Source organism: Sphaerodactylus townsendi, linkage group LG15, assembly GCF_021028975.2.
Source record: "Sphaerodactylus townsendi isolate TG3544 linkage group LG15, MPM_Stown_v2.3, whole genome shotgun sequence".
NCBI classification, from domain to species: domain Eukaryota; kingdom Metazoa; phylum Chordata; class Lepidosauria; order Squamata; family Sphaerodactylidae; genus Sphaerodactylus; species Sphaerodactylus townsendi.
In genome coordinates, this window is record NC_059439.1 from 13,140,450 (window position 1) to 13,156,333 (window position 15,884).

General features: G+C 44.8%; 1 protein-coding gene across 1 annotated transcript in view; it reads left to right on the forward strand.

Annotated features, from left to right (window-relative positions):
- KPNB1 (karyopherin subunit beta 1) overlaps window positions 1-15,884 on the forward strand; it is a 52,620-nt gene that overhangs the window by 17,254 nt on the left and 19,482 nt on the right. Inside the window, exons 10-15 of the mRNA XM_048517121.1 lie at window positions 1,669-1,893; window positions 5,189-5,380; window positions 6,020-6,150; window positions 9,249-9,396; window positions 11,273-11,344; window positions 15,297-15,441. Coding sequence (XP_048373078.1) covers window positions 1,669-1,893; window positions 5,189-5,380; window positions 6,020-6,150; window positions 9,249-9,396; window positions 11,273-11,344; window positions 15,297-15,441 — 913 coding nt within the window. The remainder of the gene's footprint in view (window positions 1-1,668; window positions 1,894-5,188; window positions 5,381-6,019; window positions 6,151-9,248; window positions 9,397-11,272; window positions 11,345-15,296; window positions 15,442-15,884) is intronic.

Genomic DNA, 15,884 nt, shown 5'->3' on the forward strand with positions numbered 1-15,884 from the left:
AGTACCTATACTCTGTCCCACCAAAATAGAAAAATGTGGTTCTGCGTTAAGAGGAAGTGAAAGCAGTATGCTTCTGCTGTTAAAAAAAGTTGATATTAAAATGGTTGCTACAGATAAAACCACCTGTCTCTCTGGAATCCCTTAGGTTATCACAGCAGTTTGAACTGCATTCTTCCTAGTGGCCCTTGAGGACTCTACCCTACTAATCTTTTTTTTTAAATTTGAACCCACAATTTTTCCAACCTGGCCACTGTGGGCAAAAACACCTGTATTTCTGGAATGTTTTGGCTATCACAGTCATTTTAAATGCACTCTGTATAGGGTCACCTAGGATTCTTCTGTACCCATCTGTTTTTCAAAACTCAAACCTTCCAATTTCATCATTTTTTCCTGGTCCCCTAAGATGGCTACCATCTCCTTTCAGTACAAAGAAGGTCCAGGAAGTGGCTGCAGATTAATTCAGCATTGCAGTTCTATCTTTCTGTGAGGCAAGTTATTGAACCCATATCCAGTTCTGAAAAGAACAGCATATTTGTAACAAGAAGTCCCCTTATCTTCAGTTTTCTGGCTTCTGTGGTGACTCTTCTGGGCAAGAGCTCCAAAATGTCCCAGGCAGACTTTGGTCAATGATGAGAAATCATGCACCACGCTGATCAGTGATGCACCCATCTGTATCTGAGACTGGAGTCTGTCCCCAAATGTTTACGGCTTTAGAAGAGTTGATCCAGTTGCTTATATGAAAGTGGACCCTTACGATTAGACTGCTTTGTTGTATGTTTGCTGTTCTGGTACTCAAACGTGTGCATGGAGGGGTATGTGTGTTTGTGTTTCTGGTACGTATTGCTCCAGATTCAGCCTCTCCTTCCACTGCATGAAATCTTTAGGTGCAGGGTAAGTGCAGAATTGTCCCACTCTGCTCTGTAGCATTTCAGCTGTTCTTCCTGCCGCCATTCCTACTGCTTTTGTTTAACTCACAATAGGAAAAACCTGGGATTTGGCTAGCGTTGCTAGGTGCATTGGGTATACACGTCAGATTCCACTCTGCAGTTCACTGTGGTGTTTACTGTGAGAAAACAATTGTGTGTTTTTAGAGTCACCACATGGTAGTGTTCAAAAACATAAGCAATAATTTTAAATGGGAGGGCAGTTGTGCATGTTTGTTTGAGCACCATCAAGTCACTGCACATTTATGGTGACCGTGTAGGGTTTTCAAGGCAAGAGAATTTCGGAAGTGATTTGCCATTGGCTGCCTCTGCATCGGCTGAGAAAGTTCTGAGAGGCTTCATGTGGAGGAGTGGAAAATCAAACCCAACTCCCCTGATAAGAGTCCACTGCTCTTAACAATTACATCACGCTAGCTCTAGTTTGCATTTATAATGATACCAGTTTCTAGTGGGCAAGGGCTTAATATCTTCCCATAACTCATTCAGGTGTGTGGGTCGGTAAAACCTTATGAGGCTCATTTGAAATGTAATCCATGGTTTGGCTTTGATCCCCAATCCTGACTTCTCCTTCAGCTGCATATTGGAATGTTTTGCCTTACTGCACTTTACAAGCAAGCTGTCCAAGGTCTGCAGGGTGAAAGAACCTCCTTTAAAAGAAACACGAAAGTATGTACAAAGGAGGATTTAATTGGGTTCTGTTTCTTCTTCCCCTCTTCCCCTTCAGGATGAAAATGATGACGATGACGACTGGAATCCCTGCAAAGCTGCCGGGGTCTGCCTCATGCTCCTAGCTAACTGTTGTGAAGACGACATTGTCCCTCATGTTCTGCCTTTCATTAAAGAACACATAAAGAACCCCGACTGGAGATACCGAGATGCAGCAGTCATGGCATTTGGGTGCATTTTGGAAGGACCCGAGCCCAACCAGCTCAAACCTCTTGTTATTCAAGTGAGTGGTCCTAGGGGGAGATTGATGTCTGCTTGATACTCAAGGGAGCTATCAGACCTGTAGGGATTAGCCAGCCAGAGAATTCCGCTTCTGACCCAAAATAATTCATTGCTTTTGGAGAAGTAGGAGATCCTTGAGGGTATATCAGTTGGATCTATAGGGCCACCAGTGAAGTTAAGTTGGCAATGTGGTGTTTCCCTGCTCCTCTGTCTTGTGGCAGCTGTATGAACCCCCTTGTAATTCTGGTTTTGGATTAGAGGGACCCTTGGGAATAACCTGACTTCCAAAGTTGGGGAAAGGTCTCCCTTTGGTGGCCGAATTTGCAAAAGTTGCCTTTCCTCCTCTGCCAGCAGAATAGTAACTTGGAAGCTCACCACACATATACATCTTTAGCACTTGTCCCATCAACTTGACTTAAAGCAGCTCTGCAGCTTCAATTTGGCCATTAATGAGGTCACAAGTCATGCACAAACAGACCCTGCCAGTGGGACTCATTGCTTTTTCCCTAAGGCATTAGGCCATTGTTGCAGTTTAACTTGCAAGTACCCTTTCAAGTGGGAAAAGAGAGATGTCAGTTACTCACAAATGTTTTTCTAATTAATACTCTTTCCTGCTTATCTTGTGCTGACTCCAGAAGAGATCCCTTAATGAGGCTGTGTAAGAATAGTGTAATGGGGTACGACATGATCTACAAGGGCTGTTTGAGACATTACTTGCAGCAGCCAACTATCCCAAGTCACCCTGAGGATATGAAGAGGACTGTATATGGTTACACCAATTCCTTGTTCCAACTTGTCCTCTCTACCTGCTCAATATCTGGAACATTCACCATCTTGTGGTACTGCAGTACAGTTAATTCTGATACCACCAGAGTGATTCATTTGATTTTCCTTTATTTTTGTTGGTATTCATGAAGCAGGACAAGATGGACATGGGAAGAAGGGCAGTCTTTTTTTCCAAATGGGTTTGTTAAATTGTCCATGTGGGACAGACAACCAAGATGATTAAGGGAGAGACAGCTGAGTAGTCTGGCTGTCCAAAGTCATTTTTTCCCAAATGGGTTTATAAAATTGCCTTGAAGTGGGACCGGATAACAGCTTCTTTTCCTTCTTCCTTAACACAGGAGCATCCGATGAAGTTGTTGTGCAACTGAATCCGGAAGGCCAAATGGCCCACTTAAGTCGTGTCAAGACCTGTTCTGTTAGCCACTAGCAGAGAGGGTTTTAATAAAGAATTAGGCACATTCATGGAGGATACATTAGTTACTACTATTCATGGCTAAAAATACTCTACACATTTAGAGGCAGTAAAGTAAACCTCTGAATACTGGTGCTAAAAGGCAGTGTCTGGGGGTAGTCTTGGTTGCCATGTTTGGGCCCTTCAGGACATTACCCGAAACGGTAGGGCCTGTCCCCTTTAGATTGGGAAATTAATGAGACAGACCTTGCTTTGTGTGAGGGGGCAACCACAAAATCTTTTACCTCCTTTGTTTACTGTGCATTTTTCTCCTTAGAAATCCTCAAGAGTCAGAGAAGTAAAGTTTTAACAATTTTTATTGGGAAAATAAAATAATAAGCCTAGATCTTCTCAAATACAAAACACAAACGCACAGGGTATTCTACAGTTTTGAAGAGAATTCAACTGTCACATTGAGCTCCAAAAAGACAGGGTGAGAGCAGCTGGCACTCAATGTAACTGAACCAAAGGTGGTCCAGAAGACACTGGGCACAGTGTACTAGAACAGAGGTCAGTCCAGAAACATTGAGCACTGGTTGCAAGGTGGGCAGCTAATTTACATGAAAATTTGACCCCCCAACTATGTTAAAAGAGCTTGATCTTCCTGGACAAAGACAGCTCTTGTCCTACGAAGGAGAACAAAAGGTGGACACTTGGCTTGATGACTCAAGCCTGGGAAGCATGCAGGAAATTAGATTTGGGGTGGAACTGATACAATCACTGTTTGGGTACTTTTCTGATTCAAGGTGAGGTAGTCTTTCTCAAAGAGTAGTCAGGAAAAGGAGGATAGGATTAGTGTGTCGAAGAATAGACCCTGATTGCATTAGTTAAAATATCCTTTGTTGAACTGGAGGCAGGTATTCTATAGTCCAGAAGCAGGGACTGCTTTTCTCAGGCTAGGCTTTGTCTTTCTGGATTGCTTTAGGAAAAGTGAGGCTGGCTGTTCTGCTTTTTAATAACTGACAGGGAGACCTCCCTGTTGGTATCACTGAGCCAATACAGGAGATGGCTTCCATCTTTGAACCGTACTTCTAGGGCATCCTATAAGGCAGGGGTAGGGAACCTGCGGCTCTCCAGATGTTCAGGAACTACAATTCCCATCAGCCCCTACCAGCATGGCCAATTGGCCATGCTGACAGAGGCTGATGGGAATTGTAGTTCCTGAACATCTGGAGAGCCGCAGGTTCCCTACCCCCGCTATAAGGGAATGTGGAGAAATTGTTTGTACCACTTTAATTTTCTCCAACCTGTAGCTGCTTCAGCTAAAAGTTCTACCTAGCTGTAGACTGTGTTCTTTGTAATTAGGACTCTTAACAATTTTGTTAAGCATTTACACCTGTTAGCAACTATGACTTTTTGCCAAGCTGACTCAGCAAATTACCATGAGAGCATTATTGGTCTGTTTATACCACCTGACCAGGAGTTTGTGTATAATTGCCTTTCAACACTCTCATTATGATCTATCTTTCTTTATCTTTGTCTTTACCTTCACTGCTGTTTCTCTGTTTTGATATCCTGCCTGTTATCTTAAGTATTTTCAACCGGTTAATCTCTGCCAGTCAGTTATATTCCTTGTTTTTTTCCTTTGCTTGCATTTGTTGTAAGGAAAGCTACACTACCAAATGTTTTAAACTGTTATTTTTACCTTGCTTATGCATTTTCAGTTGTTTCGGTTATTGAGCAGGTGCGGCGCTCAATAACCCCCCCCCCCCAATATTTTACTTAAAAGTTTTTTGTTTCTGAATTCCTGCGTGCATCAACAAAATCCCAATCCATGTTTTTTAAGAGGTGGCAGTAAGCCTCTCTTCCGTTGCAGGGAGGTTTGACAGGTAGAGACACTGCTTTCTAAAAACAACCCCCCCCCCCCCAAATCCTACCTCAGGTCTGACTGCTAACATCATCTGAATAATTACTGTGCAAGACAGGGTTCCAAGACTGGACAGTGGACCTGATCTATTTTGGCACTTGAATTCACATGAATCTCTGAGCTCCTTGGTTGAAATAGGTCCAATGTCAATGTATTGCATAACTTCAGCCTATCTGCTCTCTCCTCTTCTAGGCTATGCCCACTCTAATAGAATTAATGAAGGACCCCAGTGTAGTGGTCAGGGACACAACTGCATGGACTGTGGGTCGGATCTGCGAGCTGCTCCCCGAAGCGGCCATAAACGATATTTACCTCGCTCCACTGCTGCAGTGTCTAATTGAAGGCTTGAGCGCGGAGCCAAGAGTTGCTGCAAATGTGTGCTGGGTAAGGATAAAGCCTTTGGTGGGAGTTTGTGTGTGTGGCGTTCACTGAGGGAAAGGGGGAAAGTATTTGAAGGGTCTATAGCCAGTTTGTGAACAACTGCTTTCCTAAAAGTAATTGGTATACTTGATTAAAAAGAAGAGTTTGGATTTATGTCCTTCTTTTCTCTCCTGCAAGGAGACTCAAAGGGGCTGACAATCTCCTTTCCCTTCCCCCCCCCCAAAAAAAAGAGCAAACGCCTTGTGAGGTAAATGGGGTTGACAGAGCTTTGTAGAGCTATGACTAGCCCAAGGTCACTCAACTGGCATGTGTTGGAGTGCACAAGCTAATCTGGTTCCCCAGATAAGTCCACAGCGCAAGTGGCAGAGTGGGGAATCAAACCCGGTTATCCAGATTAAAGTGCACCTGCTCGTAACCACTACGCCACGCTGGCTCTCTATTTAACGTGTGAAATATTGGATAGTAATAATGCTGATTCTTATGCATGAGAGAACTGCTTGCGAGAAGGAAGCAATCGGTGGGATGAAAAAGGTAACTGAAGGGATGTCACTGGGTTCTGGGGATTAGAGGGGCTGCTGGTTCAATCCTGAAATAAACCATAGGCTTACATTGCAGCTCCTAAACTGTGACTTATCCTTTCAGGCTTTCAACAGTTTGACAGAAGCAGCGTATGAGGCCGCTGATGTAGCTGATGATCAAGAAGAACCAGCAACATACTGTTTATCATCATCATTTGAACTAATAGTTCAAAAGCTCTTGGAGACCACAGACAGGTAACTGTCAGCTGTGCCCCAGCTGCTGCCTTGCTACATCATGTAAGCTTCCAAAGAGACTTTACAATAGTTTGCTGGTGACTACCTACTTCCAGACCATTTAGAGTCATTAAAGGTATCTAAAGGACCACTTGTGCTTCTGTTAACCTGTCCAGAATCTTCAGTCTTCCTTCCAGTCTGTGCTTTGTGTTCTCTTCCCTTCCAAAGTGAGCGTGGGTGCAAGGTTTATTTGCGTACTTCATTTAAAGCCTGTCTTTCTTTCTGAGACTAAAGCTCAGGAGAGTGGGTCTCTCTACGAAATGCCCTTTCCTGAAGCCATTCTTCTGGTGCCTTCTAGAGATGTAACATTTATGGAAATGTCCCTGGAAACACAAATTTGAGAAAAATTTGAAATATGTATTACTTTCCTTTGAAACCTAAACTTGCCACACAGCCCGGAAAACCCACAACAATCAGTTGAATCCAGTCATGAAACCCTTCGACAATACATTGCTTTTACTGATTTGACAACAAAAAATGCGTAATTTATAGTTAAATGTATAAAATTGCTCTATTGGGTGTATTACTGAATTTGAAAGTGTATAAATGCCTTTATTTTCTATATTAGGAATTGCAAGTATACCTATTACTTGAGAAAGGTTGCAAACTGTATCCTATACCACCAAAGCACATGCATGTTTAGTTTTTGCTGTCTGAGAAATGAACAAAAAAATAAAGTTGAAGGCAGAAAACAATTCCGGAGTAAACGAGAAGTGCATTTGGATAACATTCTTGTTGTCAGTTTTGGAACCGTTTATGTCGTATCAAGGCCATGCCCTTATACTGTCCCCAGGGAGGCTTGCTGAAATTGCTTGTTTGAGACAACCCGTCCCTGGTGTTATCTACTCAAAAGACTGGTATAAACTTTGCACTTCTCAAGTTCAGCCTCTGGCTTGTGTTGTACTTGGTATGAGATGAGTAAAGAAGAGACCTGTTCGTAGGACCAACTTCACCCTTTTGAGCCAGCATATAAAGAAAGACAGCCGAACCTGGCACTTCTGCAATGATACTGTGAAGCCAGAGATCTGCAGCCCAAGGCTTAAGAACCAAGTGTTGTAATTCACAGAAAACATATCTCTTTTAAAAAGAAAAGGGATTTTTTTTATATTGGAAGAAGAAACAGGATATGAAGGGAACATCAGGGCAAGATTTTTCTGAGACTTTTGGGATTCTTAAGAGAAGTGTCACTAAAAAGAGGAAATGAGAAGTGAACAGATGCTAGTAATCCAAGTGTAAACCACAGACAGATGTATGCCAGACTACTGAATCCACTGGGCAGGGTGCTCCTCTTCTTGTATTTATTACTTTCAGTGAGACCTTGTATGCTCTTCTTCCTAATGATGGACTCACAGTGAACTTTTGACGATGGTCAGAAGCTTCAGTTCATCCAGATTTGGATTAAGAGGCAGTTTACCCATCTTCATATGGGTCATTTCCCCTGGGCTGGAGGACATTTTGCGGGTGGTTCCCACTGTCCCATCGGGGAGGCAGGAAACAAACTTTTTCCCCCTTCCTGTTGGGTGGGACCGCCCCCGTTTCCTCAGTTTAGTTCCTGCCTTCACAGGGAGCAGACCATTGGATTACCTGCCCTGCTTTATTCTGTCTCAAGGCCTTCTCTCCTTTTTCTCTCCATATCGCTCACAAGCCTCCCTGCAAGGCTACCTCCTCTCCTTCAGCGCTCCCTCTTCAGCAAGGAGCCTTCAGAATCTCCCTCTGTCTACCCTTCCTTCCCCCCCCCACCCACAAACCTTCATATAAAGAGCTGCATATCCCAGATTCACATTCTAAGTCTTCCATACCTCTTGAGCAGAAAGAATGCCTATCTTCTCAGTATTTTCTGAAGCTAATGGAAATAGGTACAAGATAGACAAAAGGAAACACTTTAAACTGTAGAATTCACTGCTGGTGGAGGGTAGGGATGATTGTGAGCATGGATCATCGGTGGCTGCTAGCCATGGTTAGTGAAGGGAATCTCTACATGCAAAGGCAATATGTCTCTGAAATCTAGTGTTAGGTTGCCCTCTGTACTCTGGCTGCTCACCTTTCAGGGCAACTGGTTGGTTGTTGTGTGAAACGGGGCTAGACGGTGGATAAGTGGCCTGACCCAGCAGGACTTTTCTCATATTATGTTTGCTGTGTGATCCTGTTTTCTGTAAATGAGCAATGTCACTGCTTTCCACCTGTGTGTAGACGGTGTAGTTCTGCAAGGCCATTGTCATGAAATGGCTGTATTTCATCAAGGAATTATTGCACTTGAAGTTTATAGCATCTCTCCTCTGCTGAGCCTCTCTGCAAAATAATTTAAAAGCACTGACTACATCACCTGTAACTTCAGTATGGTGCTTAAATGGTGTTCCCTGACTGCCTCATTCCATTCAATCTTTTCTGCTCCAGTGGGACAACTGGATCAGTTCTGATAGTTGCACTGGCGGTGGCGTAGTGAAACTACGCAGCAGTGGCGTAGTGGCTAAGAGCAGATGCACTCTGACCTGGAGGAACCAGGTTTGATTCCCAGCTCTTCCGCTTAAGTTGTGGAGGCTTATCTGGGGAATTCAGATTAGCCTGTACACTCCCATACACGCCAGCTGGGTGACCTTGGGCTAGTCACAGCTTTTCGGAGCTCTCAGCCCCACCCACCTCACAGGGTGTTTGTTGTGAGGGGGGAAGGGCAAGGAGATTGTAAGCCCCTTTGAATCTCCTACAGGAGAAAAAAGGGGGATATAAATCCAATCTTCTTCTTCTTCCTCCTCCTCTTCCAATTGTTGCAGGTGAGGTTCAGTTGTATCTCTGAACAACTTTGCATCTTCAAATCTCTTGCCCTACACTTTTCAGTTGAACCATCTTCAGTTTGCCACTTTTGCAGCAGGATTCTGAAATATCAAATATACCAGTCTCTGAAGATGTCAGCCACAGATGCAAGCGAAACGTCAGGAGAAAATGCCACTGGAACACCGCCATACAGCCCAAAAACCCCACAACACCCCAACTAAATTACTCTGTGATGGATGGCACTGTGCTCTCTAGGAAACTAATTTAAATATTTCTCTTTCCTGTTACAGACCTGATGGACACCAGAATAACCTGAGGAGTTCAGCCTATGAAGCCCTGATGGAGATTGTGAAAAACAGCGCGAAGGACTGCTACCCAGCCGTCCAGAAGACAACTTTAGTTATCATGGAACGGCTACAACAAGTTCTTCAAATGGAGGTTGGCTGGAGAGCAAAAACTGGTCTTGCTTGGAGATGGGGACCCAACAAATTAGCGGGCAGTGTTGCCTGGACAACATTGCTGGGAGGGGGTGACTTAGAATCATAAAGTTGGAAGAAATCCCAAGGGCCATCAAGTCCAACACTCAGCAATCCAAGAACACATAATCAAAGATGGCTGACAGATGGCCTTCCAGCCTCTTTTTAAAAACCTTCGGAGGAGACTCTGAGGCAGTGCATTCTACTGTCGAACAACCCCAAATCTCTTCCTTCACCTTGAACCCATTACTCTTGGTCCTAGTCTCTGGAGCAGCAGAAAACAAGCTTGCTCCCTCACAAGATGACATCCCTTCAAATATCGAAACCTGGCTACCATATCACCTCTTAACCTCTTCACCAGACTAAACATCCCCAGCTCCCTAAGTCTCTCCTCGTGGGGCATGGATTCCAGACCTTTTACCATTTCATCCATGTTGTTGGCAGTTCTCTAAACCCTGTTGGCGAGTTAAAAGGATCTTTAGAAGAGGTTCTGAAAGGGGACAGATCTATTTTGTGCCTCATTTATCTGGACTCTTCGAGTTTACCTGTGTGACCATATTAAGACAACAATTTGATTGGATCCAGAATTTTCCTTGTGAAAAGTAGAGCTTTCCTTCAATTCAAGCAGCCTTACACTAGTGCAAGGAGCCTCGCTTCAGATGGAGAGGCTGGTTTCCTTACTGAGAGGCTCCTTTTGATGAAGGCAGCTCTGGTCTTGTTGGAATGGAAACTTTGGGAACTACCCCTCCAATTGTCATCAATACTTTTGTGACCCTGGTTGAATATTTAGCTGTCTTTCAGTCCACCCCATTGCCTACATAAACTTATATCCATGTCATTCACCTGTACTACTTTAAATGCTGGTTGAGACCACTGTTCTTAAAGAACCTTTATTGGCATAACAATACTATATATGCAAATCCACTTAACCAAATAGAGGGAAACTAAAATAAATGTACATGAAAAGAGGTTGATGTTCAGGATTTGCTCCTAGAGCATTGTTTCATAAACAAATCCAAAAATTTGGCGACTGCTTCGTTTACATCACTACTGGAGCTGTCCAACAGAAAGATAACCTTTTTCAAGTCATGCATACTCTCTTGAGTAGCAGGGATGACAGGTATTTGACTCTGGGTACAGCGTAAAGTGGACAATAAAGTAAAATATGATCTATACAGTCTACACAGTTCCCATTGCATATGCATAGCCTTTGGTGCTAAGGGGTTTTAGTGAATCTCCCTGTTGATATGGCTGATGGAAGGGCATTGCAACGGGCCAACATCATTTAGCACTAATGTCTGAGGAGACTGGGAGCGCGGTTATCTGAAATTGCAGGTATTGAGCCCCCCTTATTTACCAGTATGTGGTAGTGATACCCAGAGCTAAAGGAGAGTAAGTCCTGGAAGATTTTTCAAGTAGGATCTGATGTTCCTGGTCAAACAGCCTTATCTTCAGAAGTTGAAAAGTCTCTTTAGATGGCAGCATGGCCAGATAATCCAAATAATAGCCTAGTTTGTTCATTTTTGTTTCTATAGTGCCCCACCATTCCGAATGACAAGAAGTCTTGAGGGCTTTATTTGACAAGGAGGTGGCATCAGGGTTGAAACAGGCGTGCAGCCAAAATTTGAGCTTGGCCAGCCCTGCTCTTGTCTCTAAGAGATGTTGCCCAGTTTTGAGGCACAGGGACGCAGTGAGGCATGCCCAAAAGTTTAAATGTTCATTCTGATGGTAGAGGGGCTTTGCTCTTCCTCAAGGTGATTTGGGTGTGGATCAGGGGTTTACCAGTGGCCAGCAATGAGCTTCTGTTGTGGACTAAAACAATGTCTTCTCTTTCCTAGTCCCATATCCAGAGTACATCTGACAGAATCCAGTTCAATGACCTTCAGTCTCTTCTGTGTGCCACCTTGCAGGTAAACACTCCCCACCCACCCCCCTTTTTTTAAACAAGGCATGCCACAACCAGACTAGTGATGGGGAGCGTTCAAGTGGGAAAAGTCTTGAGTTGGGTCTTGCATTGGTAGATGCCAGGAAGGCCTGCTTTTAACATGTAAAACTGTGGTACCCCAGTGTGGTACCTGGGGGCGCTACAGCATCCACCACAATTTCTCTTGATGCCTTCCAAGCTTTCCAAGAAGCAGGCAAGGACAGTCCAAGTCAGGGCTTATTATTGGCTGCCCTCATTCAACTTGAAAGGACTTTCTTCAGCTGCAGTATCAGCCATAGCCACTAGAGGATCAGAAGGACTGATTAACGCAAGGGTTTCCTTATTATTTCCCCTTCATTCTCTTTTTCACCCCAGGATTTCTTTCATTTTTAAAATCTACAAAACGGCGAGGTGGCAGCTATTTCAGGGTGCTGCACACCACTCCTCAAAATTCCAAAGATGGCCACAGGCTGTAAGGTTGAGGACCCTTGATGAAAAAATGTGTTCATTTTTTTAAAAAAAGTCCTCTTCAGTATCAATGTCTCTTCTTTCGAGCCTCAAAAAACAAATAACCTTGCATTAGAGGATTTCAGCAAGGAACCCAGACCATCTAGCACAGGAGTCGGCAACCCGCAGCTCTGGAGCCGCATGCAGCTCTTTCCTCCTTGTTCTGCGGCTCCATAGCAGCGACGCCAACAACAGCAAGTTGCACTTGGGACACGGCGAGCGCACCTCCTTCCCCACCCCCTCCTTCCTTCCTCCAGCGTCCTTTCCCCTCCTTCTCTCATCTGGCACCTGGGAAGGAGAGGAAAGGACGACGGAGGAAGGAGGGGGATAGGAAGGAGGCGTGCTCTCCACGTCCCAAGTGCAACTTGCCATCATTGGCGTTGCCGCCGCTGTCTATCCTGCCCGCTTGACTGAATGCAGGGCTTGGGGGCGGGGCTTGCAGGGCGAGACCAAATGGCTCTTTGGGTGCAAAAGGTTGCCAACCCCTGATCTAGCATGATGATTAAAAGCCTGTGGGCAAATTTGGAAGTATGGCATGGCGTGCGCAATGACGAAATGGCTGCTGTGGGAGGTGGAGCCAGCTACAAAGCACATCCTTGGGCTGTCGTGGCAGATCCTACCAAAGCTGTGTTTTTAAAAATCTGCACAGCTGGTCAGAAGCCATGCTGGGCTTGGCCCTCCCCATTTTCTAAAAACACTTGGTGGGCATCATGGTGCCCAAGGGTAAGGGGATGCATTTGAAGGGCAGGATAGAAATTAAACAAAGGAATATTAAGAGCATGAGTGGGGAGTTAAAATGGTGGCATAGCCTTAGCCAAACTCCTTCTCTCTCTCCCCATTTAGCTCCTGTCTCCATTGGTATGGTTTAGCTCCTGTCTCTCATTGGCCTTCCTCAGGTTGGGTGTGTTATAAGATTATGGAAATGTTTTACTGAGTGCTTAAGGAATGCAAAAGATGTATTCCTATTTAACTAGCTGACATCTAATTGAAACGTTCTCTCTTTCTGGAGTCATGATGTGGTGCAGATTTTACTGATGGGGAAGCTTTTTTTTTTTTTTTAATGAAGTCTTCAAGATGCTGTCAGGCTTTTTGGTTTTGCCACTACTCTCTGGAGGGGTTGGTAAGAATCTCTAGTGACTTCTGAATGGGAAGGACCAATAAATCCTAGGGCACCAAGAGGTTGATTTCCTACCGCCTGTCCTGTTGGGGTTCTCTCCTTACCGCTGCGAATGTACAGTCCAGGACATAATCAAAATCTAATCCAGACATGCTGTTTGTTAACCGTGGAAGGCAAACTAATGCAAGTGATCTTTCTGCAGATCCTTGAATCTGGATTGCCTGACTAGGCTAGATCTTGCCCTCTCCCCCCCCCCCCCCATTGGTGTTTGTGTGTGCAGTAATCCCCTGCTCTTTCAGTTTCTCTACCCAAGGTCTACATTTCCTCCTGTTACAGGGCATAGTGGAGGCAGAAATGTGCCTGACAGTCCTTCCTCCAGCTATAACTCTTGGTCTGTGTTTGCACCACACAGTGTTATCTATGGCTTTCTTCCAGTCACATTACTGGCTAGGGAGAATGCTGTCTAAATAGAGGGCTGCTGCTTACTCTATTCCAGCTACTTGGTGCTAGCTGCAAGTATAGGAGGACAATTCTTCTATCCCAGGGGTAGGGAACCTGCGGCTCTCCAGATGTTCAGGAACTACAATTCCCATCAGCCCCTACCAGCATGGCCAATTGGCCATGCTGACAGAGGTTGATGGGAATTGCAGTTCCTGAACATCTGGAGAGCCGCAGGTTCCCTTCCCCTGTTCTATCCTGTTCACTTCTTTGTTAAGCTTGGCACCTCTGGACTGAGGTATATCCTCCCTCCCTCCCTCCCTCCCTCCCTCCCTCCCTCCCTCCCTTCCTTCCTTCCTTCCTTCCTTCCTTCCTTCCTTCCTTCCTTCCTTCCTTCCTTCCTTCCTTCCTTCCTTCCTTCCTTCCTTCCTTCCTTCCTTCCTTCCTTCCTTCCTTCCTTCCTCACTTACTCACTCACTCACTCACTCACTCACTCACTCACTCACTCACTCACTCACTCACTCACTCATCCGGCAATGATGAGCAGCCTGCCTGCTTTGTAGAATACAGACTTAAGACTCACACTATTAAAAACCAAGCCACAGAGTCAAGAACTAGATCAGTTTTCTCTCCTCATTGAAAAGCTGTCCTTGGGGAGCCAATTATGTAGAAACCTCCCCGTTCATCAGTGTGTGTGGGGAGGGGGGAACTGCTTTCACAAAAGCTGAGTGTGTGGATGCGGGAATGCAAATTGTAACACTCACCCCCAGCCTCCTCTCTACACTGTACTCTCTTGTTTGAGGATTCTTTTTTTCTTTTCTTTTTTTGGTAGCTGTCTGAAAATTGGCCACGATGGCGGGGAGAGGTAGAACCCCCTGGAAAATTTCATCTCAGTGGGTTAAGAGATGAAGATACCATTCGGCATGCTTCCTACTGTGTCACCGAAATTTAGTAGCGATTCTAACCATACCATAACATTATAGGACTTAGACAATTTTTGACTAACAAAATAAATCAAAACTGAATAAAACTATGTGCATCTCTAGTACATAAAGTCCCTCAGGTTAATATCTCTAATGCATGCTATAATGCTGCCTTCTTCCTACTTTGAACTTGGTCCAAAACACTGTTGGCAGCGTATTGTCAAAGGCTTTCATGGCCAGAATCACTAGGGTGTTGTGGGTTTTCTGGGTTGTATGGCCATGTGGCTGGCATCCAGCTACAGATGCAGACGAAATGTCAGGAGAGAATGCTACTGGAACGCAGCCATACAACCCAGAAAACCCACAACACCCTACGTTGGCAGTGTTTAAAAACTGGTAGGAGGTGTGTGTGTGTATGGCAGCTTATGGAACAACTGGATAGGGCTCAATGCATAGTTCACACATGTGCCCCTCATGTGACTTGGGAAGCAGTTCTTCCTTCTCGTCTACAGTTTGCTCAGTGTCTTTCCTATACCTGTCTCCAGTTCTGTGTGTCTCACATTCCTTAAAATGAGGAGCGGGAAAATGAAACCTAATATAGAAACATACTCAAATGAACTAGGTTGAAGCTGCTGGTGGGAATATTCCTCTCATTCTTTCCCATGTAAAGGGTTGCATTTTCAGAATCCTAAATAAGCCGTTGAAGATGTAAGTGAACTTCTCAATGTTCAAGTCCGGGCTAATAAACTCTCACTGTGTGGAAGCTATGGACTGGAAGATGCCAGATCTCCTCCCTCCCCCCCAAAAAACCCTTGTTCCTTATAATTGTTTGAGCTACTGAGTTCAGGACCATTCATGCAAGCTTGTAAAAACAGTGTGATATAAGAAGTTGGAACAGTAATCTGCGAGGAAAGTCTCTGCCTAATTTCTCCTTTTCTTTTGCCAAACTTCAGAACGTCCTACGTAAAGTGCAGCACCAAGATGCTTTGCAGATCTCTGATGTGGTGATGGCTTCCCTCCTGAGGATGTTCCAAAGCACAGCAGGATCTGGGGGTGTCCAGGAGGATGCCCTCATGGCTGTCAGCACACTGGTAGAAGGTCAGCACTTTATACGGGTAGAGGGTCTTGAAGGGGAAGCTTGCAAACCGGTGGGTTGCATGGAAATATTCTGCCTTGCCTCCAGATTCTGACATTACTCTTGGCCACCTCCAATGGCCACAGTTTGGTACTTGATGTGGCAAGGAAGTATAAGGCACAGCGATGAGTCTGGCAATGAGATTGGTGGTCACAAAAATTGCAGCAGCCTTCCAGTAGGCTGGATCGCTGCCTTGATTGTTGTCCAAGTACAGCTGTTTTCTTGAAGATGTGGTATGGGCAAGATGGCAACCCCATTTCACAATCAGAAGGTTACTTGCTTGCCCCTACTGGTGAAAGCAAAAGAAGCGATTGATTGGGATGTGTTGGGGCAAACGTGGTAATTTTGGCTGGGGAGTTTGGCTCCTCCCTGCCACTTGGCATGCAAAATCTTGCTTAAAGTTTAA